Source organism: Varanus komodoensis, unplaced genomic scaffold (assembly GCF_004798865.1).
Source record: "Varanus komodoensis strain SLA01 unplaced genomic scaffold, ASM479886v1 scaffold63, whole genome shotgun sequence".
Classification (NCBI taxonomy): domain Eukaryota; kingdom Metazoa; phylum Chordata; class Lepidosauria; order Squamata; family Varanidae; genus Varanus; species Varanus komodoensis.
This window is the reverse complement of record NW_025336259.1, coordinates 1386556-1410699: the sequence shown is the minus strand read 5'-3', so window position 1 is coordinate 1410699 and position 24144 is coordinate 1386556. Positions and strand designations below refer to the sequence as shown.

General features: G+C 54.4%; 1 protein-coding gene across 7 annotated transcripts in view; it reads right to left on the bottom strand.

Moving 5' to 3' along the window:
* Positions 1-2730: 2730 nt before the first annotated feature.
* The window catches only part of GDPD5 (glycerophosphodiester phosphodiesterase domain containing 5), a 144820-nt gene continuing 123406 nt past the window's right edge, over positions 2731-24144 (bottom strand). For 5 of the 7 annotated variants that reach the window (XM_044450145.1, XM_044450143.1, XM_044450144.1 and 2 more), the window contains 7 exons: positions 22526-22744; positions 18372-18529; positions 17399-17546; positions 15253-15335; positions 14171-14185; positions 8034-8146; positions 2731-3234 (listed from right to left, as the gene is read on the bottom strand). In XM_044450145.1, the coding sequence (XP_044306080.1) occupies positions 3119-3234; positions 8034-8146; positions 14171-14185; positions 15253-15335; positions 17399-17546; positions 18372-18529; positions 22526-22744 (852 nt within the window). In that variant the 3' untranslated portion in view covers positions 2731-3118. Of the gene's footprint in view, positions 3235-6769; positions 6830-8033; positions 8147-14170; positions 14186-15252; positions 15336-17398; positions 17547-18371; positions 18530-22525; positions 22745-24144 lie in introns of all 7 variants that reach the window. The other 2 variants (XM_044450150.1, XM_044450149.1) reach the window with 2 other exon arrangements.

Genomic DNA, 24144 nt, shown 5'->3' with positions numbered 1-24144 from the left:
CTTGTCTGCATCTTTCTTAAACTGTGTTGCCCAGAACTGGACACGGGTCTCCAGGTGAGGCCCGATCAGCATTGAGCAGAGGGGAACGACTTCACGGGATTTGGAAGTGATGCAGCCCAAAATAGCATTCGCCCCTTTTTGCAGCCACATCACAAAGTCGCCTCGTATTCAGCTTGTGATCTGCAACAACTCCACGTTCCTTCTCATCTGCAGTACTGCTGGGCCAAGGATTCCTGTCTCGTAACAAAACATCCGGTCTCTTCTTCCCGGGTGCAGAAGTTGGGCCTTCGTCCCTGTTGAATTTCATTCTGCTTCCAGCCCAGCACTTCTATCAGGGTATTAGCTGTCCCACCCAGTTGTCTTCTGCAGATTTGTTAATTGTTCTCTGCACTTCCTCACCCAAGTCATTAATTAAAATGTTGAGCAGCAATGGGCCCAGGAGGGGGCCCTGGAATGAACTCACTTGTTTTCCCCTCCAGTTTGAGAAGGTGCCGTTGAAGAACTATCTTTGGGTCCAGTTCTGTAGGCAGCTGTGGATCCACCCGATAGTTGTTTGATCTAGCCCACTTTTGACATATTTATGTTATTATTATATAATAAATTACCAAGTAGCGTGTGTGAGGGATGAAAAGGCTTATAGGGGTTCAATATATGGTAAGTATTTCCAGGGGGTAGCAAAATTAAAGAGGAATCTTGTGGCATTTTGAAGGCTGCCAGTTCATTCTAATGTAAACCTTCATGGACTTTAATCCACTTCATGAGATGCAGGGAGTACTACGGACAGTTTCAGGTTTACAGAGTTCGTGAACCTCTCCCTAACATTCACCTGTCTGAGGAAGTCAACCGTGATCCAAACCAGCTTATGCCAGAATAAGCTTGTTAGCCTTTAAGCTGCTGCACAGATCTTTGCTATTCATTCAGTAACTGTTCCAGAAACCTTGGAGGTATATTTAACCCCGTTTTTATGCAGCGGTCAGGCAGCTGAGGCTCAGTCGGGGCAGCCTGCATAGGGCCACACTAGCGTCGTGGCAGGATGAGATACTCAAACCAAGCATTCTTCTTAAATTCACAGCTCGGCTTCTTCTCCAGTTGCCTTTAGAGTCACTGTGCATTTGAGGTCCTGCCATATTTTAAAAGCCCCCAGCATAACAGTGCAGGGGCGGGGGGGAATCAAGGTTCCACCCAAAGGCATGGTTTGGAGCTCTCAGTGTGCAGGCAGGTGTGCACAGGTGAAGGGACCCATCTCCACGGAGAAATCATGTGCTCGGTTGCAATACAAGACCCAAGGGCAAAACACGCACTGCAGAGCCAGCTGGAAACACCCCCAAGCAGCTTTGAACGTGATTCTCACACCCGGGGGTGGGGGCGCTAGCAGCAGGAACAAGCAGGACCCCCCCCTTCTGTGTATTTTAAAGGAGACATGCCTCCAAGAATGCAGGTAGATGACATCCTGCCGGAAAGCGACTGCTGCTGTGCGCCGTCAGGTCATCTGTGAGTTACGGCAACCCGCATGGGACTCCAACATGTGCTCTCCGTGATCCCAGATGCAAGGCCGCGGCTTCCGTGAGGAAGCCTATCCGTCTCATAGCTGGCCTCCTCCCTCTGATACCTTCGGCTTCCCTTAGCAGGACAGGACTGTCTTCTCCAGGGAGTTTTGCCTTCTCCTGCTCGGCCCAAAGTATCGCGAGCTCAGCTCTGTTATTTTTGCTTCTAGGAAAAGCTATACTCTGATTTGCTATAGGACCCCTTTTGTCTTTCTGTGGGTCCAGGCAGAGCTCTCCTCCAGCACCGGGTTCCACATTTGAGGACCAAAAAGGTGTCCTTCAGAGTGTAAGAGAAACCGTGCCAGCCCAGACCCAGGCGGATCGAGTCCACATTCTGGGTCCACAGTTGGAAGGGGAAAGGGGTCCCTGGCGGAACTGGGAAGAGACGTCAGCTGAAAATGATCCCTGGGTGAGAGATCAGTGAAGGAGGGGAAACCGGTGACAGGGCGAGAGACGGGCTCAGCTGTTGGCCCCTGAAATGAGAAACTGCCTTGCAAGTTTTCGTGTCAAGATCTCAGTTTCTGGGAACTGGAGGGTGGTTAACGCTGACTGGTCTGAACCCGACTTTCACCTGGGCCCTGTGGCACTAAAAGGGCGAGTCCGCAGCTTGGACTCTTTTGATATTGATTTGGGTGACTCCTGACGTGCAACCTGCAGACAGATTAAGCGTACGATAGTGTAAGCTCATGGTTAACAGAGCAGTCGCGGGCTCTGGCAGCGAGCCACCACGGCACATAAAGATGCGAGTGTGAATAAGCCTTCGGACTACCTCTGGAGGGCGATCTGTAACTACTAGGCTTGCTGGCCGTCTGCTCCCTCCTTCTCCAGAGGTTGGCATGCCTGCATGCCCCCACTGCTGAGGAGCTGGGCAGGCAGAGGTCCTGCACCCATCCTGCTGGAGGGGTCCTGAGCAGCTGGTTGGCCACCGTGTGTGTGGAGCGCTGGGCTGGATGGACCTGAGGTCTGATCCAGCAGGGCTTGTCCTCCATCCCGCCTCAGCACGGGCGCCGGCAGGACCGTCCCAGGGAGCTGCTGTGCACCCCCATTTTGAAACGGGCGAGGGAGCCCCCCTGGAGGGCCTCCCCTTCGAGCATCTGTCACTCTGGAACAAGATGCCCCCTCGGCCCTCCGCGCCCCAGGACCGCCGCATTAAGCATCGCAACAAGGAGGAGGCTCCACGCAACCATCACAACATACATATTTAAATAAGTTCAGCTAACAATCGCTGCACGAGGGGGGGGAGGGGAGGGGGCCGTCGGTGGGGCGTCTCTCTTCGCCGGGTCGCCCGGCAGATGGCCCAGCCCAGCGGCCACCAGCTTTCTCCTCGCGGACGTGGCCAATCCTGCCCCCTCCCAACACCAGGCAAGAAAAGGGCCACAAAGGGGGGGATATTTACAAAACAATAAAGAAACCCAGTCCAGCTTCAGTTTCTGGAGAGGCACCCGGCCACCCTTACAGAGTCAGTGTCTTTATGGTTTAGTAAAAGGAGTTCAGTCCCGAGCTGCTCATGGAAGAGCTGTTGCACACGAGTAGAGAAGGGGGGGGTTATGGAGCCCCCCCCCGTGTCTGCCCGCTCAGTTGATGCGAAGCTTCACTTCTCGGTGGTCCATGGGCGTGACGATCTCATTGGCGTAGCCGTTTTCGGAACAGAGGGAGAGTTCGTCCGTGCCTTCCACCCCGCCGCTGATTTCTGAAGAGGAAAGAAGGCCGAAAAGGAAGAGATCCAGTTGCTGAGTGGGACATCAAAGGGGACAATCATAAATCCCCCTTCCCCACCTCAATCCCTGCTGGGGATCATCGATCTGCAACAACATGTTAAGGTACCCCAGGATTAACATGAATTAAATAGTTAACGTGCAGAAAAGCCGCATAAACACAAATTGTGTCACACTGACAGTGAAGAAAGTGCAGAGCTGTGCGTTGTAATGTATTTATCTCCCACCTTCCCACAAACGGGGCCCAGGATTTTGCTGAAGACCCACCGGGTGGGCAACTGTGCACACGTGCCAGTGAAGCGGGTGATGTGAGCACGGGGTTCCGAGCTCCGCCTGCTCGCTCGGCGCACCTCCGCCTGGCGATTTTGCGCATGCACCGGGCACTGTGGGGGCGGCGTCAATTTCCGCCTGCTCTCCCGAGAACGGCCCCCGCCACGGAGGAGCTGCCCACACCTCCCTCTTCGGCTCACATTCGTTCTCGCATACGCAAACACGGAGACCAGAAGGCCAACTGCCGCTCGGCAGTCTCAAGCCGGGCCAGTGGAACGGAGATCTGGCAGGCTGGCTCTTTGTGCGGAAGGGCAGGAGCTCAAGCGACCAGACAAGCACCAGCCCGTCTATCAGCCAGTCCTTCACCTGATTGTTCCGCGGGTGACTGTGTCTCTGAGCCCCTTTCATTTATTTATTTATTTGGAGGTTTCCTATGCCGTCCTATTACTAAAAGTCTCCGGACGGCTTACCAAGGACAAAAGCCCAACAAACCAAGAACAAAGAAACCGTAGCAACAACACACAAACCAACACACTGCATCCAATAAATAGTGATAAAAACGAGGATAAGACCAATTAATTATTAAAATGCCGGGGAAAGAAAAAACTTTGAGCTTGTTGGATGGGGACTGCAGGTGAGCTGGGCGCTTCCTCTCCCTAATACTTTCGAATGCCACACTAGGCAAAGAAGGCGAAAACTCAGTGAAGAATAACCTACAGTGAATCCAAGTCTTCTGCTGTGTATCATTGCTATTATTACTATTATTATTATTATTATTATTATTATTATTATTATTATTATGCAAGAAAAAGGGAAATATTTGCATTCCACACTTGGAGGCTCTCTGCAGCAAAGACAAGCCCCTTCCAGGACAGCGGGCACTGACACAGCTGTCGGCATCGGACGCTGCTCTCTGCGGAAACTGGCCCACTGCTCCACCGAGCCCTGGGAAGCCCTGCTGAGCCAGGCGCTCCCTGGCTCCCGAGCAGAGACCTCCGAAGTCCAGCTTCTTTCTCTGCAGCCGCTGGGGCTGAGCCGGAGCAGGGGCTCTGCAACAAAGGTACACCAGCCCCCCACACGTGGGGCGGCAAGAGAGCGCAGGCGTCCAGCCTGGAGTGGCTCCCCGATGGCTTTCGGGTCTCCCCGTGGCCTCTGACGTCCTGGAATCGGACGTTCCACTGAGGTTTAAAGCAACGCTGGCAGCTGGGACCCAGAACCCACCCGCGGGAGGGCCGAGACCTGCGGAGTCCCCAGGTTTCCGAGGTCCCTGGGCAAGATGCCCTCCATGGGCCCCTCCTTCAGCAAGTCCACCTTCCCCTGCCGTGGCCACCAGCTGCCCGCACGCCTCACCCTCCTCCTCCTCCCGGTTCCCCCTTGCTTGCTGGGCAGGCAGAGAGCCGGCGAGTGAGCGCCCCCCCCCCCCGCACCTCTGTCCCACCACCAGCGTTGCCTGGACTGGAGAGGGAGGCGAGCGAGCCAGCAAGCAGAGATGGTGCACGGGGGAACAATGCCAGGGGGCTCGTATCTCTGGCCCCCTGCTGGGCTGTCCTGCAAAGATGCCCTCCCAGCCTGGGGTGGGTGTGCAGGGAACCAGGGAATCCTAAAAGAGAGGCGCTGGAAGGGGTCCATAAGGCCTTCGGACCACCCCCCCGCTCAGTGGGCTCCCAGTTAAACCCTCCTTCTCTGAAGGGGGTTCGGTTGTGCCTTGAATGCCTCTAATGTGCGGAAGCCCACAACCTCTCTCGGGTCAGGGGTCCCACTGCGGTACTGCTCTAAGAGTCAGCAAGTTCTTCCTGGATGTCCAGCCGGAATCTGGCATCCTGGAATCTGAGCCCGTTACTCCATGTCCTGCACCCTGGGGTGACCCAGAAGAGATCCTGGCCTTCGTGGCAGCCTTTCAAGTGCTTGTGCAGTGCTATCGTGTCTCCCGCATCTCTCCTCTTCCCCAGGCTAAACATGCCCAGTTCTTTCCATCTCTCCTCACGGGGCTTTGTTTCCAGTCTCCGGATCATCCGTTTTGCCTCCTCTGAACCCTTCCCAGCTTGTCTGCATCTTCCCTAAACTGTGTTGCCCAGAACTGGACACAGGTCTCCAGGTGAGGCCTCACCCGTGCTGAGTGAAGTGGAACCGGTACAGGACTTGGAAGTGATGCTTCAACGAATGCAGCCTGAAAGAGTGCTTACCCTTTCCACAGCCGCATCCCATGGTTGAACTCATACCCAGCAAGCGACCTACAACAATTCCAAGATCCTTCTCAATTGCAGCACTCTTGAGCCAAGCATCCCTCAGCTTGCAACTCTGCATTTGGGTCCCTCTTCCCGGCTGCGGAACTTGGCATTTGCCCCTCTTGAATTCCACTCGGCCCAGCCACCAGCCTATCACGATCACCTCGAATCTCCCTTCTGTCTTCCAGGGTATTAAGCCATCCCACCCAAGGCTGTGTCTTCTGCAAACGGGCTAATTATTCCTTGAGCTTTCTCATCAGAGTCATTAGTGCAAATGGTGAGGTGCGCCGGGCCCAGGATGGACCCTGCAGCACCCCGCTCGCCTCCCTTCCCCAGTCGGAGCAGGCGTCGTCGATGAGCGCCCGTTGGGTCCGATTTATTTATTTATTTGGGCTATTGTTATCCTGTCCTATACCAATCGTCTCTGGACAGGTTACAATGTGATAAATAAACAATAAATACAGCAATCAGTAACAAGATAAAATATGACTGAGGATGTTAATAAAACCAGATTAAAATGTTTAAACTTTAAAATATTGGCTAAATAAAAAGGTTTTAACCTGGTGCCGAAAAGCATGTAAAGTCAGCAACAGGCAAACCTCTCTGGGGAGCGCATTCCCCAGTTGGGGCGCCACCACAGAGAAGGCCCTCCTCTGGGTGTTCACTCTCCTAACCTCCTTCAAGGAGGGCTCCCGGAGCTGGGCCTCTGCTGCAGCTCTTAGGGGGCGGGAGGGCATATAGGGAAAAAGATTCCTTCGGGTATCCTGGTCCCAAGCTGTTTATCCTGGTCCCGATTCTGCAGCCAACTGTGGGTCCACCCGACCGCGGCTCCATTCTAGCTGCTGTCGGACAGGCAAGCACAGTGCAACGAAGGACGAGAGATGGTTTTGGGTTAGTGAAATGTCTCAAGCAGGGGAGCAAGGCCAAATCCACCAGAGCGTGTGATGTGCGGGGCTTCCAGCAACCCTCCACCAAGTGTGTTAGCGCCGACGCTTCCACCACTGGGCATCCTTACCTTGCACAGGCTTAAGAAAAGAAACGGAGAGTGAGCCGCAGGCCATCTAGTGGCTAGAACCTGGAAGACACAGTGGCTGCGTTCACACAACACGGCAGGCCGCGGCAGCGGGGGCGCGTGGGCCGGCCCGGATCCAGCAGCATGGCTTGCGGACCACTCCGGCTGGATTCGGGCAACCCACCAGCCGCCCCGACCGCCCGACGGCATGGCGCCAGCTTGCGCCCGGCAAGCCCATCCATCCATCGATCGCAAAGTGTTTGGCGGCACGGAAAGGCCCCACGGGGAGGTGGCTCACACTTCCGAAAAACAGGATGTTGTTCCATTGCCAGCCCTTGCCAACGAAACACGGGGCTCCCTGTCTGGAACTGATCCCTCGCCAGTTTGGTCGTCATCTTCTGCCCTCAACTTTCCCTGGCAGGATTGCCTTCTCCAGGGAGTCCGGCCTTCTATGAAAGTAACAACTGCAGGGCACAACTAATTTTGGTTTTTCCCAGGCGGCTGTGCCTATTTTCGACTGACTGCGGAGCTTCTGTTCTGAGTCGTGCCCGTTTCATCCGCCCCGTGCTATCTGTTTTACTTTTCTAGTTCAACACTTCCGTGCCACATTTGAGGTGGATCCTCTCAAGGCAGCTGGCATTGTATTGAAACGTAGAACAGGTCTAGAAATATAATTGCCATAAAGCCGATCAAATCACAGGCCATTCTGTTTGCATGATACCCCGAAGCTGCCCTGGGAACACAAACTGGCTCTGTGAAAAAGTGGGATGCTTGTTTTGTTTTTAGAAATAAAAGGAACAGAAGCAATGCACACTGAAGACTAAAGGACTCTTGCCAGGTCTTAAAAGCACGGATAAAACGTTGATTACAAGACAGCCAGCCTTTGCTGTCCACGCACTCTCCCAGGAGCATCGGCCACGAGACCCGTGGCTACACACACACGGGCTTTTGCGGCTCCGACACATCTGATGTGCGGAAGCAAGCCTAGCGGTGCAATCCTGCACATGTTTAGACACCCTAAGCCATCACAAGTTGGTTTCTCCTTACAGTGCCACAAAGAGTGTGTTGTGGCTTTTGCTACGTCAGAGCAGCATGGCGGGGGGGGGGGTATAAGACACGCTGGACTTTCAGTGGAAGAAAATACAAGGTGTCTAAAAGACCAGGAAGAGCAAAAGAAAGAAAAAATCAGAGAGAGAGAGAGAGCGCGCGTGCACGCACTCTGCACTGCCAATCAAGCTCCCCTCGGAGGAAGAGCTCCCCGTCTTACCCGAAAAGATGAGCTTCTCTTTCATGATGTTCACATCTCGGCTGGACCGGCGCACGGCTGCACTGAGCATAATCTGCTCGGGGTTGTAGGTGCGGATGCTTCCCAGGCGCCACCTGGAAGGGATGCGGAGAACGTGAGAAGCCTCGCCCTCTGGCGCACCCAGCCTGGCGCCGGGCAGCTCTTCCCCGAGGCTCTGCCCTGCTCTGCTCTGCCCTGCCCTTCCAGCCGGACGCCCGCCCGTCTCTGAGCAACACGGCACCCCACTTGGGTGAGCAAAGGGGAGCTTGGCCAGACCCTGGCGCCTCCCAGGTGCGCTGGACCACATGTCCCAGCATCCTGCTTTGCTGCAGTCCAACTCATCTAAGGCGCCAGGCGGAAGGCTGTGCCATGCATGCCGCGGGCATCCTCTTCAACGGCCCGACCCGGAGGACTGCCCGAGAGCACATGAGAACACCAGGAACTCCCGGGGAAGCACTCCGCCATCCCAAGGGGGCACCAGAGAAGGGTCTTCTCGGCATCGGGGCACACCTTGCCCAGAAAAGCCGGACTGGTGCCTAGCAGGCAAAGACCTTCTGGTTTTCCCCCAAACTTTCAATTTAATCTGAGGAAAACAAGAGGGAAAAGCCCTGGCGAGCCGAACATTTTATGCCTGTCTTGCTTCTGCTGCTTCCAGTGGATTTTTGAAGGTTCTTAATGTTTATTTTGCTCTGAAATTTGGTGAGCTCGGTTGAAAGGCCAGAATGCTCTAATCCAAGCAAATGCTTCATCAACCTGCTGGTTTGAGGCACCCCAAAGCAATCCCCCCCTGCCAGGAAAACAAACCTTCACAAATAGACCTACACCCGGGCAGTTTCCCCAAGAACATTCGGGGCTATTAGGGCAAAGATTAGGTTGCGGGGTTATTAGGGCAAAGATTCACAAGGGTCCACACTGTGCTTTATAGGGGAAACAGAAAACTAGCAAAACTCTGGTTAAAAGGAAGGGATTGCCCAACACTAGGCAAGAGATGGATTCCCAGTACTATACCCCAAAGGGAAAGGGACTCCCACACCGCTGCCCTCCCCAGTCAAGAAAAACGGATCGCAATTCTTCACCTGTCCTTTCTCCTCCACACTGGGTCCCATTGGAGTTGCTGGGCACCAGTTCATTTGGCCCTGCTCAGAAACTGCCATCCACCAATTTTAAATGTGTAATGAAGCAGAAAGATGCTCGGGCAGATTTAATAGGGGAAGGCAGTTTTCTTGTTCAAGTAGACCTGAAATTGAACCCTCTCAAAAGAGGCAGCCCCGGTCTTGTCTTTCATTGGAGCACTGAATTTCACTGTGAAATCTGGGTATTATTAAAAAAGAAAAAAAGGGGCTGGGGGGTGGGGGGAATGAGTTGTATCCAGTGGCAGTTTAACTTAAGTCCCATTCATTTCAGTGGATCTACTCTAAGTAGGAGTAACACGGGACACAACCCCCTGCCTTCCCCTCAAAATTCAAATGTGATTCCACGGATTAAACCGGGATGGAATCCGCACGATCCTTAAAGTCGGAAGGTGGCTAAATTGGGCTGCAGCAGCAGAACAAGCGCAAGCACTAAAACCACAAAACTACAGAAGTCACACACGACCCTGATACAAGACACACAAGAGACAGCAAGTACACATTTTTCAAGAGACCCCCGTGGAAATCGATACTACTCAGGCCCCGTTTCAATGGATAAGGCCCCTCTTTGTGGCCATTTCAGTGCCTGCCTCCGCTCGGGACCACCGCTGGGCCCAGGGGGATGCGAGGCCGGAAGGCGAGTGGGACAGGAGGCCTGTGGCCAGATTCTCATAAAGCGGAAACGGCTGGAAAGAAGCGACTGAAAGCTCAGCAGTGCAGGATCAGAGAGGGGGGGTTAACTTATCTCCCACTCGGTTTTTTGTTTTGCTGACATCTAAATCTAAGCTCAGCGCTGCACTCCAGAGCTAAACGGAAGCCCTGCTGAGAAGAGGGGCTTCCATGGTGGTCTTGGGGGGAAAGGGGGCCGGGGGCAGTCTGGCTGCCCTCCGATGCCTGCTCAAGCTGCGTTTTTCTTCCCTCCACCCGCTGTGTTCCACGGATGGGCCCAGGTCGGGGTTTGGCCAGCCGTTTGGTGGATCGGATGCCGAGCTCCCAAAATGAGTGGGTGGGCTCCACAGGCTGAAAATGGGGTGGTGCAGGTCCCACACACAGCCCCCCCTCGCATCTGCCCCATCACGGATAACTAGCGCTTAATGCAGACTCGACGAATCAGCCACGGTCTGTCCTGCAGGCGGAAAATCCGGTGGGATTTGCTCTTTATTGGAGGGTAGGAAAGAGAGAGGGTGATGGAGAAACACAGAGCCAATAAAGCACAGACATGTGCAGAAGCAGCTTGGATGAGGCCAGGGATGGAAGATCGGAAGATGGCGTTTGCCCCAGCCCTGCCCTGCCCGCGTCGCCAGGGTTTGCTCACTGCTGATGCCCGGGCCGCATTGTGTCACCCTTCACGGGAAGCCACTGCATGCCGAGGGGAAAGTAGTGTGCGAGACATGTGGAAAGTCCCCTCGCACACGCACGCACCACGGAAACACGCTTCCCAGCACCGGCCACCGGAGCTTTCCATCCGGGACACGCTGGGGGCTGAGCCAGGCGCCTTTGGCACGAAGACCCGGTGCTCTGGCACTGCGCCCGATTTCCTCTTCCGAGTGCCTGCAGGAACTGCATGAAGCCGCCCCGGGCACTCCGTATTTTGCCCCCTGGGGCGTTTTGTGGTAGGGAAAGGAAGCCCTGTGCAAATCAAGCTTTCCTTGCTCTGGCAGAACTCTGGCCTGCACCGACTTGTGGGCCGGTGGCCGGGGGGGCGGGTGCCCTATTTATGAACGCTGCACCAGTTCAGAAGCCCCACGCAGGGAAGAACAGAACGCTGGAGCAGAACGCTGGAAGGGGCCCTGGCGTGGAGCCACGTCTGACTCCCTGGCCAAGGCAGGCGAGGAGAATCGCCCAAGCTGCCCCGGCTTCCTTGCAAGAAACTAAGTGGGATATAAATGCAATGCCATGCTAAGACATTCGACAGTGCAGGGGGCGGCCATGGCAGCCCTGCAGGGTGGCATCCAACCCCTAGTTAAATCCCTCCCTCCAAAGAGGGCCACCTGCCTCCGGGGGTCTCCCCGTTTCACTGCTGAACCATTCTCACTGTAAGCAAGTTTTCCTAATGTTGACTCCAGATCTGGTGGCCTGGAACGTCGACCCACCGGCCCCTGACCTGCCCTCCGGAGCAACAGGGGATGCAAGCTGCCATGGCAGGCATAAGCAGCACCAAGCTCTACCCCCAAAATACACTTTTAACGTGGGTGGGGGGATTTTACATGAGCAGCAAAAGGGACAGCTAAATTTGTGCTTCGTCTCACAAGGCAAATGAGGTGTATTTATTAGATTTAGCATTCACCTTTTTTTCTTTTTCTAAAGAACTCCAAGCAGTTTGCACCGTTCTCCTCCTGCTGCATTCAGTCTTATCCCCATAACAACAACCCTGTGAGGTGGGGTCAGTGACTGGCCCAAAGTCACCCAGTTGGCTCCATGGCCGAGCAGGGACTTGAACCCGGATCGCCTGAATCCCAGTCCCAAGCACTTAACCCCCACACCACGTTGGCTCTCATTTGGTGAGTTTTAAGGACAGAAACCACTATTTTGGCTTCGATAAAGAGTTGTGACCCTGAGCACACAAAAACACTCTCTATGCAAGTCAGTGGGGCGTTTTTCTAAATAGCTATGTGACGGAAACTGACAAAAACGGGAACCCATGAGTTTGGATCAGCAGTGCAGCCAAACAGAGCTGAAAGAAAATGTATGAAGAATGTTACACGTGGAACATTTGCTTTTTAAAAAAGGAAAACACACATCAAGACCTGACTGCAAAAATGGGGTGGGGGGGGCGGTCTCTAGGTCAAGCATTCTCTCAAATAGAGAGCAACTTAGCAGCCAACGAAAGCAAGAAATTCAGTTGTAGAAAGCTTAGGCCGGCCGCTGTGCACAAGGACCTCTATCCTGCGGAGGAAGGAGCTGCGAGGTGGTGGGAACTCGGTGGGGCCCGATCCAAGCTCCACTTCTGGGCATTTCACGTCTACCCAGTGCAGTTCTTTGGCCAAGCAAAGGAGCCCAAGTTGCCACCCCCAAACAACAGCACAAAAGCGGTTAAGTTGTTCCTGGAAATGCACCCAGCCCCAAGTACTGAATTAAGTGCAGCCAAGCCAGGAAGACACGGGAGAAACCCAGAGGAGCCAGGGTGATGGGGGGAATTGTGGGTTTTTGTCAGGATCCCTGCAGACAGAAAGGAGCATGGCATCCTTGTGACGTCCGACTCCACAACATCGCGGTGGGGAAAACCTTTTACCTGCCACCCAGAAAAATGCTGCCAGGCAAAGCGGAAAATGAAGGACTGGCTCAAAGGTGAAGAACCTGGGGGGTGGGGGATATTCCAATGGTGGGCAGGAATGAAGGAAAATGGGGGGGGGGTGGAAGGGAGGCCAAGATGACCAGCTTGATTTTGCTCAGTGATATGGAAGATATTTGGCCCCTTAGAATGGGGAGGGGGCATGAGGGCTGGAACATGCAGCAGGAGGGAAACCGGCAAGTCTTGGGGTTGCGGGGTGGAGGGGGCTCCTGGGAAGTGCTTCAGGGGCAGACGGAGACCTTGGGCCAGGTCTGAGTCAGCTTCCAAGGTCCCCCAACATGTTTCCCCTCCAACTCGGATCAGGGTATCCTTGCTGCCTGCCATCGAGGGAAAGTTGGGGGGGGGGCAGAACTTGCCACCTGGGGGCTGGAGTGGGATGAGACTCGGGCCACACGCCGCGTTTAACCGGCCAACGTGCCAAGGCTTCCGATTCCGGATCCTTCGCAGGATTCACCCTGGCCCCACGCACACCTTCCTCTTCTGGGTGCTCTTCCTCTGCCTTTCTGACTGTTCCAGTCGCCATCCATTCAGCGTATCGAGTCATCTTGCTAAGCTGGGAGGGTGCGGGTCTGCAGCTGGATGGGAGACCACAGCGGGGAGCAGAGCAGGGGTCCGAATGGATGGCCTCACGGACCCCTTCCCACCCCTCTTTCCAAAACCACAAAGTGGCACTGGAGGAGAGCAGGACGGTGAACTACAGGGCGATCGGGTTCCACTTTGGCCCACTGTCATCAAAGACGGGTGTGCGTTCCCAGATCTAAACAAGCGTGGGAAGGAGGGCAAAGCACAGGGAGGCCAGGAGGATGCTGCCAATCCGGGAAGCACCGCCAACCGGCATGGGGGGGCGCCCAAGAAATGCCCACGGACCACGAAGTCCCACGGCATCAGGCCAAAGGTAAGAGAGGGAGGATTCCGGGAGCTTTTGCATTTATAGTAAAGATCTTTTCTTTTCTTTTCCTTTCTTTTTTTTTTTTTTAAGCAAATTGCATCAGCCCAAGGGGTAAATGCGATCATGGCAAGAACAGAGGGAATTAACCTGTTCTCCAGATCTGATTTGGTCCAGAGGAAAATCTGGCTTTCTAAAGCTCTGGGTATTTGGGTTGGGGAGTAATTCAGCACCAGCTGGGGTTTCCCTCCCAATGCATATAAGCACCTGAGAAGAGGGAATTCGCCTGGGATCCAAACAAGGGAGGAAAGGCTTCAAGCCCCTCTCGTACAGCTCGGATCCTGTCAATTATCAACCCCCCACCCCAGTTCATGTAATTAGAATTTGAAAACCCTGATTTTTTCCACCTGTCATTTGGCCCTGGGGTAGTTTAGCAATTCATGTCAGAGGGCAGCAATTGAACTACCTGTGTTGGACTACAACTCCCATCATTTCCCCAGCTGGGAAATGCCCAGAGTTGCAGTCCAGCACTTCCAGAAGGTGCTAGGGTGGAGAAAGTTGTCCTGTGGGGTGTTTGGAATGGGGCAGTTGCTGGCCACGTGAATTCCGGCTGAACTCCCATCTCCCCATGCAGGTGAGCTCTGCAGCTCTGTTTCCATACACCTCAACCTTTATTTTGGAACAAGGTCCATCTCTAGGCACCTGTTTTGCTTGAACCCAAATTTGCAGCAGTGCTTGAAAGGAGAACAAAAGTAAACAAACAGGCAGGACGACAGAAGGTGGGGTGGAACAGCTGGGCACCAGAAATTACCTGATTATGTGATAGCTGTAAAGATGCCAAGATGCAGCAGCAGAGAGAAAGAGAGAGAGAGAAAGAGAGAGAGAGAGAGAGAGAGAGAGAGAGAGAGAGAGAGAGAGAGAGAGAGAGAGAGAGAGAAGAGGGACATGCAACCGTCAGAGCAGTAAAGAAATCATCACGGGCAGGAGGCAGAAAGAGCCGCCTCTTTCGAAGTCATGGCGGTTCATTACTCCTGATGTGGAACTGGGAGGGTGGCCTGCAGGCCAAGCACTCCCCCCTTCTTGGCCGCTCTGCCTTCCGACTCAACCCTCCACTTTGGGAGAGGACACCCTGCACCACCTAGGCCACCCCGTGCTGGCAGGACCTGTCCAAGCAAGGCCGTAAAGGGGGCGTGGAAGAGAGTCCCCGACCTTCACCAACTGGCTTGCTGGTTTGTCCTCTCCTGCACCTTCTCATCACCCCCTCTTCTTCCAACCATCCTTTTTCGGCATCGCAGAGTCCTGTACCCATTCCTGGCCCCAGCTTAGATCTGGTTTTCCCTAGGCCAAGTGATAATCCTGGCCCCTCCAAGCTGTAGCAGCAGGCTAGAGATGGGCGCCCACAGATATCCTTCCCTGGCCGTGACCAGCCCACTCAGTCCCCCTGTGCCAGTCCCACTGCTGTGGCGAATGCCACGTGTGGCAACAGGTTGTCTGAAGGCCCTGAAGTTGAGAACTGGCCCTTTCTAGCCCTTTCAAAGTGGCCTTTCCGATCAACCAGGGATGGACAAGAGTTCGAGATAAGACAGCATCTATACTGACTCCTCCCTTAGGGTTCAGCTTGTCCTCTTTGGTAGACCACCCAGGACAGGTAATTTTCCCAGGTATCTTATCGGCTGCCACCCCCAAACACCTGTACAGCTACAAACTCGCTCTTGTAAAACTTCTTCCAGCCCTTATTTTAAAGCAGCCTATGCTGGTTAGGGGATGATGGGAGTTGTAGCCAGTGCAGAAAAGCAGCCCAGTTAGGTGACTGAGGGTTGAGATCCCGCAAGCCTTAATAGCAGCTCCGGAACTGGATGTCGCTGTGCAAAACTGAGAATGGAAGCAACTTACTTCTGGAATATAAACACGCCTGTGATGACGATGAACGAGATTATATCAGCTATAATCCAGATCAGATAGTACTCATCCGGAGGCTGCAAGAGAAAAAGAGCGTCTGCTTACTGTTGGATTCACATACACATTAGCAGCGCTTTCTCTGGCTCTCTAAATGGAGCAGACAGCCTCTAGGAAGCCAGCCCAAAAATAGGAGAGCGCATTACAAAATCCACTGATCTGTACTAATTACAGAATTTGTTTAAGGAAGTGTCTAACCTATTTTCATTAAAAAAAAACACACACCCAACAACAGTATCACCCAATCTAAAATGGTTCACTAGATAAAACAGTGGTAAAATACCATGAACAGCAACACAAGCAAACAGTAATAAAACAAGACGATTTAAATAACCAGCGGAAGCTGCCGATCCCAGCCATCAGACGAATCCCCAAAGAAAGAAATGTGTCCTGATCGCAAGCATTCCGCATGGCGGGGCCACCACGGAGAAGGCTCTTTGCCACGCCGCAGCTCAACGAACGCCAGCAGGCTGTGATGCTGCGAGCAACGCGGAGGCCGAGGCGGCCTCTTTGGAGAAGCCATTCTCTCGGACACCTGTTCCCGGGGGGAGCAGCACAGCCATGCTTTGACTAGGGCACAGGGGCTCCCTGGTGTCCAGGGCACGGCTTTTCGCAGAGAGGTCTGTGTGTGCATAGCAGCACATGACACCGGAGCGTTGTGTGAAAAACCCACACGCCTTTTCCCAGAGTCGAGGGAGCAAGATGGTGGATGGCAGACCGAAGTCCGTGATCACCAGGTTGCATGTATTCAACTCCTGAAATGGTGAGGGGCTGTGGATTTCAGGAGAATCTCAGGGGCTCGCAGGAAATGTGGCCCAGAGCTGGAATGGAAAAGGCAATTCTTCTGGAATCCTCCAGGAAGGGAGCAAGGCTGAGCCGCACGACCTGCCTGCAGGAAGAGCGACGACGTCTTTCTCATGTCTCAACCTCCGGCAACATTTTGCTGTCTAAATGCCTGCCAATGTCTTGGACTTCACCCCCCATCATCCCTGGCCAGCCTGGCCAATGGTCAGGAATGCTGGGAGTCGCAGTCCAACACCACCCGCTGTGGAAGGCTTTTGTTCACCACTCCAGGCAGCAAACTGACACAGCGGCAAATGCACCAGTGACCACAAGGTGGCGCTCCACACCACTGAACTGCCGTGAGAGCCAGAGTGGCCTTCCCCAACCTGGTGCCCTTCCGATGGGCTCAGCTGTGGCACAGGCCAGACAGGCAGGCGACATCTGGAGCAGGTCAGGACACGCCCGGCAATCCTGCTACACGCCCTCCCTTCCCATTTGGATGCAGATTTCCAGAGGAGAGGAAATGCACCGGCATGGGAGGATCAGCCCAGGGCAGGTGGGGGGCAACCGCGCAGTGTGGGGGCAAGGATCCCCACCAGTTCCTCGGGGTTCTGCCCACTGCACCCCTCTCCCTTAGAGCCCCACCATGCCCCTCTGAAACGCCCTGGTAACTTCCCAACTGGACTACCGCAACGCGCTCTACGTGGGGCTGCCCTTGAAGACGGTCTGGATATTTCCGTTGCTCCAGAACAGAGCTGTCAGGCTGCTGACGGGGACTGGCTGGTTTTCACATATTACGCCAGACCACTACCAGTTACGCTGGCTACCAACTGAAGTCTGGGCCCAATTTAAGGTACTAGTGATGACCTATAAGGCCCTAAGTGGCTTGGGTCCAGGGTACCTGAGGGAGCACCTCCTTCCCTAGGTGCCCCCCGCCCCTTGAGGTCTGGGTCAGAGTTCCTTTGTCGGGAGCCCACCCCGAGAGAGATTAGGCGGGGGTTACCCAGAGCAGGGCCTTCTCTGCAGTGGCACCCCGATTCTGGAATACGCTCCCCAGAGAGGTCCGCCTGGCGCCAACGCTCTTTGCTTTTCGGCACCAGGCAAAAATCTTTTCATTTTCCCGTTCTTTTAACATTTAACTGTTGTTAATGTGTTCTGCATTATTGTATCACTGCATGCTGTGCCAGTTTAATTCCTCGTTTACTATTCGCTGTAAACCATCCCGAGAGGCCAGCAGAGGGACGGTCCGTAAAAGATCTAAATAAGCCAAGAGGCCCGGACGGGGCCGGGACTCGCTCACCATCAGCCAGAGCGGGGAGGACAGCGCGCGCAGCAGGTGGGCGCTGTCGGAGGTGACGGACTGGACGCCGCTGCACCACAGGACCGAGTACAGCCAGGGCTCGTTCACCACGTACAGGTTGACGCTCAGGTTGGCCGCTGCGTACGCCCTGCGGGGGGAGAGTGGGGGGGGCGTCAGAAGAGGCCGCCTGCAGACGGCCGGAAGAGCGACCATCCGTCCTGCAGGGTCGGGCCGAGCTGCCGCTTTGCAGGCCCGTCCTCCATGTCAGCAGCGGCCAGACGGCGGGGGGGCCTGGGAAGGGGAGGGAGGCGGCGGCTTTCCCCACTGCAGGCGCTCGCCCCTGTGAGGGGCGTCTGACAAAGGCCACCGTCTCGGTTCTCCCCAGCGTGAAAAGCGATGAGCTGTCCAGGTGGGGTTTTGCTGCCGGGAGGTGGCTGACTGGAACCCGGAAGCCATGAAGCTGACAGCTGGGATCCAAGCCCGCTAAAAGGAGGGCCTTCTTTCCGCCACGCAGAGCCGAGCGACGGGATCCGCTGCCCGAGACGTGGCGATCCAGGGCTCTGAAAGGGGCCTGGGCAAACTCACGGAGGGGAAGGCCATCCCTGGGGCCCAGTCCTCACAGAACGCCCCTGCCTGGAATTCACAAGCCCGGGGCGGGGCTGTGGCCGGCAGGGCTTTTTGGGGGGCTCGCGCTTTACCCTTTGGGGCTGCGAAGAGCTGGCAGCGGGAGGCTCACTAGATCCAGGAGGATCCCCACGGGGACAGCCCCTTCCTGGAACCTCTGGGGGAGTGGGGAGACAGGGAAACGGCAGGCCCCACGCTCCCGAGCGGGAAATGACGCCAAGAAGGAGCACTTCCACCAGCCAAGGTCCAGCCTGTGCCGCCCGCGGGGCCCAGAAATCGGCCCGCTCTGCCACACGCGGTTCAGGGGAACGAGGCTAAAGTCAGCAGCAGCCAAAGGGAAGGACAGAACCTGATTTCATCGCTGGAGACCTTGGTGTAGCGCAGGTTGAGCTTCCGGAAGCCTCCGTCCCGCAGCTGCTGGGCATCCCCCTTGATGCTGGAGGTCTGCTGGAAGCCCGGGGCCACCTCCTGAACCAGCCTCCGCTCCGCGCTGGGCAGCCACATCACCTGGAAGGACAGCCAACAAGCAGGTGCGACTGCTGTTAGGAAAGAGCGGCACCTCTGGGGTCGCCGGGACGAGAAACCTCAAAGCCAGAGGTGAGCCATTCACGGCCACTCCAGACGTTCTGGCCTACAATGTCCATTGTCCCCCACCCCTGGCTATGACTGGTGGGCGTTGTAGGCCACAGCATCAGATGGGCCACTGATGGTTTAAACAGTACTATGGTTGTGTTCTTCAGTGTATTTTTTGTATTTTTGTATTTAATGGTAATTTATTATGTTCTATTGTATTTCAATGTATTTTATTGTATTGTAAGCCGCCCCGAGGCTTCGGCAAGGGGCGGCATAGAAATGTTATAATAATAATAATAATAATAATAATAATTATTATTATTATTATTATTATTATTATTATTCAACGAACGGCCACAAAAAATTGAGCTGGTCTCAAAATCAGTGCTCGGGTGCTTGCAAATTTATTATGCTTTAACATTAAAATACTCTGAAAAAATGTACCCAATGGAAAAATGACATTACATATGTCAAGTCATTGGTGCCATGCAAACGGGAACAACTGGCACTGTTAATTACTACCGCCAGACAGAGCCAAGTTTCTGATGGACCGCAGTGTCCTAATTTTAGCAATTCCGTGGATGACATTTTTGGGGGATTTCTAGCATCCCGTATATATTATTCCACCAGTTACACTGCATGGCAATTGCACGCTGCCCCCGCCCAGTTCAGCCCCTGCTGCATTCAATGGGCAAGGCCTGGAGGGAGCTCTCACGGTGCCTGCCCCGCTGGGAACCCAGATGGTGATGCAGGAGATGCGAGGAAGAGGGGCAGGGGGCCCAGCCCCACTGCCTGGTCCCCATTGAGCTCTCCCGCATTCAGACAAATGCCTGCACAAGATTTAAAACAGCACAACCGCCGTATTTAGAGCATGACGCCAAAGCGTAAACAAAGAACCTTGCCTCAAATGAACTGAAAAAGAAAAAGATCTCAGAATAATTGTGGATAATAGGCTAAGCATGAGCCAACAATGCGATGCAGCTACCAAAAGGGCAAATGCTATTTTGGGGTGCATTAATAGAAGTATTACTCCCAAATTATGCGAAGTAGCAGTTTCTCTATATAGTTCTCACTAGTCAGACCTCACCTGGAATACTGTGTCCAGTTCTGGGCACCAAGATTTAAGGAAGATGCAGGTAAACGAGAAAGGGTCCAGAGGAGGGCAACAAAAATGATCCAGGGTTTGGAAACACTGCCCTGTGAGGGGAGACTGGGAGAACTGGGCATGTCCAGCCTTGAGAAGAGAGGACTGAGGGGGACATGAGATCCCTCCATAAGGACCTCAGAGGCTGCCACAGAGAGGGAGGTCAAGATCTCTTCCTGCTGATGCCAGAGTGCAGGACACGGAATAAGCAGTTCAAGTTGGGCAACCCAGATTCAGGCTGGGCATCAGGAAGAGCTTCCTCACAGTCAGAGCAATGGGGAAGTGGGACCAGCTGCCTGGAGAGGTGGGGGGCTCTCCCATACCGGGGGCATTCAAGGCAAAACTGGACAGCCACCTGAGTGGGATGGTGTAATGTGGGGTCCTGCCACCGCAGGGGGTTGGACTCAGTGGCCTTCATGGCCCTTTCCAACTCTGCTCTCCTAGGATTCTATGGAATTTCACATGCTGAAATGGAAGGGACGCCAGATTTAACTGCTTGCTGCTCCTTCCGGAGTTCCTGCTCCTCTATGAACCTGTTTCAGGTGGAGATCCTGTAGTTCAGGGGCTTGCACGCAAGGCATTGCGCTTTTATGCCTTTCCATTTTTCTGAGTCAGAAAAAGCTTGAACGGCTTTCTTTGCAGCACGCTACTTTTTGTTTCTGAGAGGACTGTGAATGTGCAGTCACAGCTACACCAAGTTCTGGGTTTCTCCAAAGTTTTCTGTGTAGAGCAGTCACCTCTGCTGTGACAGGAAAGCAAAAGCGGCATTCAGAGTGAATGCTGAGACTGGATTCTTCACGTGGGTTTCTGATGCCAAAGGTGCACGAAGAGCCGTATTGGCATGAGCACCCCCACACCCAGCATCCACACCTGAGGCCCTCCTCCAGGAGCCTTCCCCAAGCGTCTCAGAAGGCTGCAATGGAAGAGCGGGGCCTTCTCGGTGGTAGCCCCTCCAATTCTAGAACTACCTCCCCAACAAGGCCTGCCTGGCACCAACACTGTTATCTTTCCAATGCCAGGTCAAGACCTTCTTCTCTCCGGTATTTGGCCATGTATAATGGGTTTTACTCAAGCCACAGATATTTCTTCTCGCAGATTATTTAAAATTATTTAGGTATCTGTGTGTGTGTGTTGATCCGGTCTGTCTATATGCACGTATGTAAATTTATAGGGTAGTTTAACGGTTTTTAATCTTTGAAGGCGGCCCAGAGCACTTCATTAGGTGGCATAAAAATGTAACTAATGAAACGAACAAAACAAAATGTTACAAAACGAAATAACGGCTGATAGGAGGGGAAGGACAGTATTTGGGAAGAGTAGAAAATCGCAGTTCTGTTTTCCCTGTTATAAATTAAAGCACACACGAAGCTTAAAAAGAGTGGGCGAGGGCGGGAGAGAAACACTGGCAGATTGATGCAGCCTCCCGAAATGCGTATTTGTGGGGGCACCACTTGCCAACTGAAACTCAGGGACCAGCCTCAGCCGTTAACAACGCAGACGGAGCCTTCATGGTTCCACACTGGGGGTGATGAGATGCTTCGGGTTCAACAGAACTGCAAAAACCGGCTCCCTAAATTGGAAAAGCTCAAAACTCCGCCAGCCGTACAGCAGAATCTCACGCGGGAATGAGAGGACAGCAGCCCACCTGCTGCCTCGGCCCCCGAGGACGCCTCCCCTCTCCCTGCCCCGAGACTGCAAAGCTCAGGAGTCGGACCCTCCTCCTAGACGGGGTTCGCTCAACACAAGCCAGAGTATGGGTTGAAAACCCGGGTTGTTGCGTCGCACGAGCCAAGCCATACTAACAAACCGTGGTTGGTAAACCACAAACAACCCACAGAGAGAACTCATGGCTTGCTGTTGGGTTGTGAACAGGGATGTGCCAGGAAGCCGTCCGGGGCAGAAAATCCACTGGATTCGGCTGCCTGGGCTCTGGACCCCTTTCCAGCAGCCCGAGTTTGCGTTCTTGGTGATCATGTCCAGGGTTTGCAAGGGAGAAGATGAGGGCGGCGAGCGAGGAGGAAGGCTGGCCACCAGGAATGGTGCCTCAGCAAGCCTGTGGCACATGGATCTTTGAATTTCCTCTTGGCTTGGCTGACGGTGTGGAAGCAGGCCGGCCATGAGAGCACGTACACAGATTCTGCGGGGACAGATTCATCCCAACCCTAGTTGGGAACGAAGGTTTGTGGTTAAGCAACCAGGGCTTGCTAGCTTAGCTGAGTTCACATAACTCGGTAATCCCCCAAGAGCTCCAGTATCCAAGGCAGTGAGTGCCCCAGTCGCTGGGGAACAGAAGTGAGAAGGTGCTGGTGCCCCACATCGTCACTGTGGGTCCCCCGTGGATAGCTGGCCGGCCACCCTGAAAGCAGAACGCTGGGCTAGATGGCCTCCTGGGGGAGTTCTGGCCCGGCTCCTCCTCTGTCCTTATTGCACAACTTGCACCATGAACGCTTCATCTACCCTCCGTGATGCCGCCAGACACCAACCCTGATGGGTTGTATAGGGACTGCATGGCTTCTGTGCTCACTGACTGGCTGGGATCGTGATCAGGGCCGGCGAGGAAGAGGAGGAGGAGCAAGAGCGGCAATGAACAAAGCAAGCCTTTGGGAGGTCCCAAGCCATGCGTTCCCCCGCTTCCCTCACGGGGCTTGGAAGAACAGACATCTGCAACCCAGGAGCTGCCATTTTCAGCAGGAGGCTTCAGCCTGCTAACTGCCTCTTGCGTGAATTGGTGCAGGGTGCCCACGGCACGGCCCCACATCCACCCACCCAAGCGACGTGGGACTCACAGCCTGCTGAGGGATGCCCGACGTGAGGAGTGTTTCCAGGGTGACGTTGACGGAAGCGCCGTGGTACGGATGATCCGGGGGCAAGTCCTGGAGGTTCAGGAGGACGGTGGCGTTGCCCCGCACCACCTCCAGCATGTCGGCCAGCTTGCACACCGACTGGTTCGCCGCTTTTACGAAGTCCGGCTTGGAGAGGGAATCGGCCGTCCAGAAGGGATCGTACTGCGGAAAGCAGGAGGAAGGGGAGCGGAAGACGCCATCGTCAGCACCGGAGGAGGCCTCCCCAGGAGGCAGCCCGTGATCTGCTACGAAGGGAACGCCCCGCCAGGGCGTCACTCAGCCCCCCTAAGCCAGCCCCCCTAAGCCAGCTCCCCGCCTGGGACACAGGGAAGCCGACGCTGGGCAGAAGCAAGCTGCTTTCTGCTTGCTTCATCGCCAGAAGCGCAGGCCTTCCCTCGCTTTTATTTATGCGTTGTTGTTATTCGAGGCACAGCAAATATGCACAAGGAATCACGGTCAAGTCAAACCATCCACGTGCTGTTTCCTCCTTTAGCAGGTGCAGGCCCGTGCCATTTAAAATAGATTAAAACAATCGATCGCATTAAAAGCCATAAAGACAAGGCAACTGCGGAAGAAAAAGCACAGCCCCACGTACAGGACAAGACCTCCTTGAATAAGGTCTTGTCTTCTGGTGGAAAGGCTCCTTTGGGAGCGAGTTCCAGAGCTGGGGAGTCAGGGGGCAGCCACCGAAAAGGCCCTCCTGTCCTGCATTGCCACCACAAGGACCTCCGAGGGTGGCAGTCTCCAAAGAGGGACCTGCCTAGGAGATATTAGGACCCTGGGAGGCTGAGATGGGAGATCTTTCAGGTAGCCCGGTCCCAAGCCACGTGGGGCTCCCTAGATCAGAACCGGTAGTCTGAATTCTGCCCCTGAATTCAGACCAGTGGGCAGTGATGCCATTGCAATCAACAGACTCCCTGTTGTCTGCCCAGTCAACTCTCTGGCCGCAGGGTTGCCGAGCTGCTGAAGTTGCCAAACAGTCTTCAAGGGCAGCCCCACGGAGAGGGTGTTGCAGTAGCCCAAGCGGGATGCAACCAAGACAAGCACTGGGCTTGGCTCCTGGGACCCCAGCTAGATTTGGCCCCGTGGCTAATGCAGCTTGACTTTTCCCGCAGGGAAAAAAGCACCGGCCAGGACCATGGTGCGGGCAAAAATTTATCACAGGAACTCCCTCTGGCATTGCATATTTTTATTCTGCCCTTCTTCCAGGGAGCTCAGGATTCGAGATTCTCCCCATCCCCCTCAGATCTACACAACAATCCTGTAAGGTCGGCTGCGCCTCTCTGTCAACGTAGGTTTGCCCACATGCTTCAATGCTAAAAAAACGCAAGGGGGTCAAGATTCTGCCCCAAGGAAAAGCCAAAGTTTTAGGACTCAGATTGGGCAAAGTATGAACATTTACATTATTCCTCATGTATTCACACAACACAAAGCTAAGCAGAAAGGACTTCGGCAACACGGAAGCCCCCTTGCAAAAGTGATGGACCCTCCACCTAATTCTGACATTTCACTAAACATTGCCAACACACTTTCAAACCGCTCTTCATAGCCTTGAGAACTAG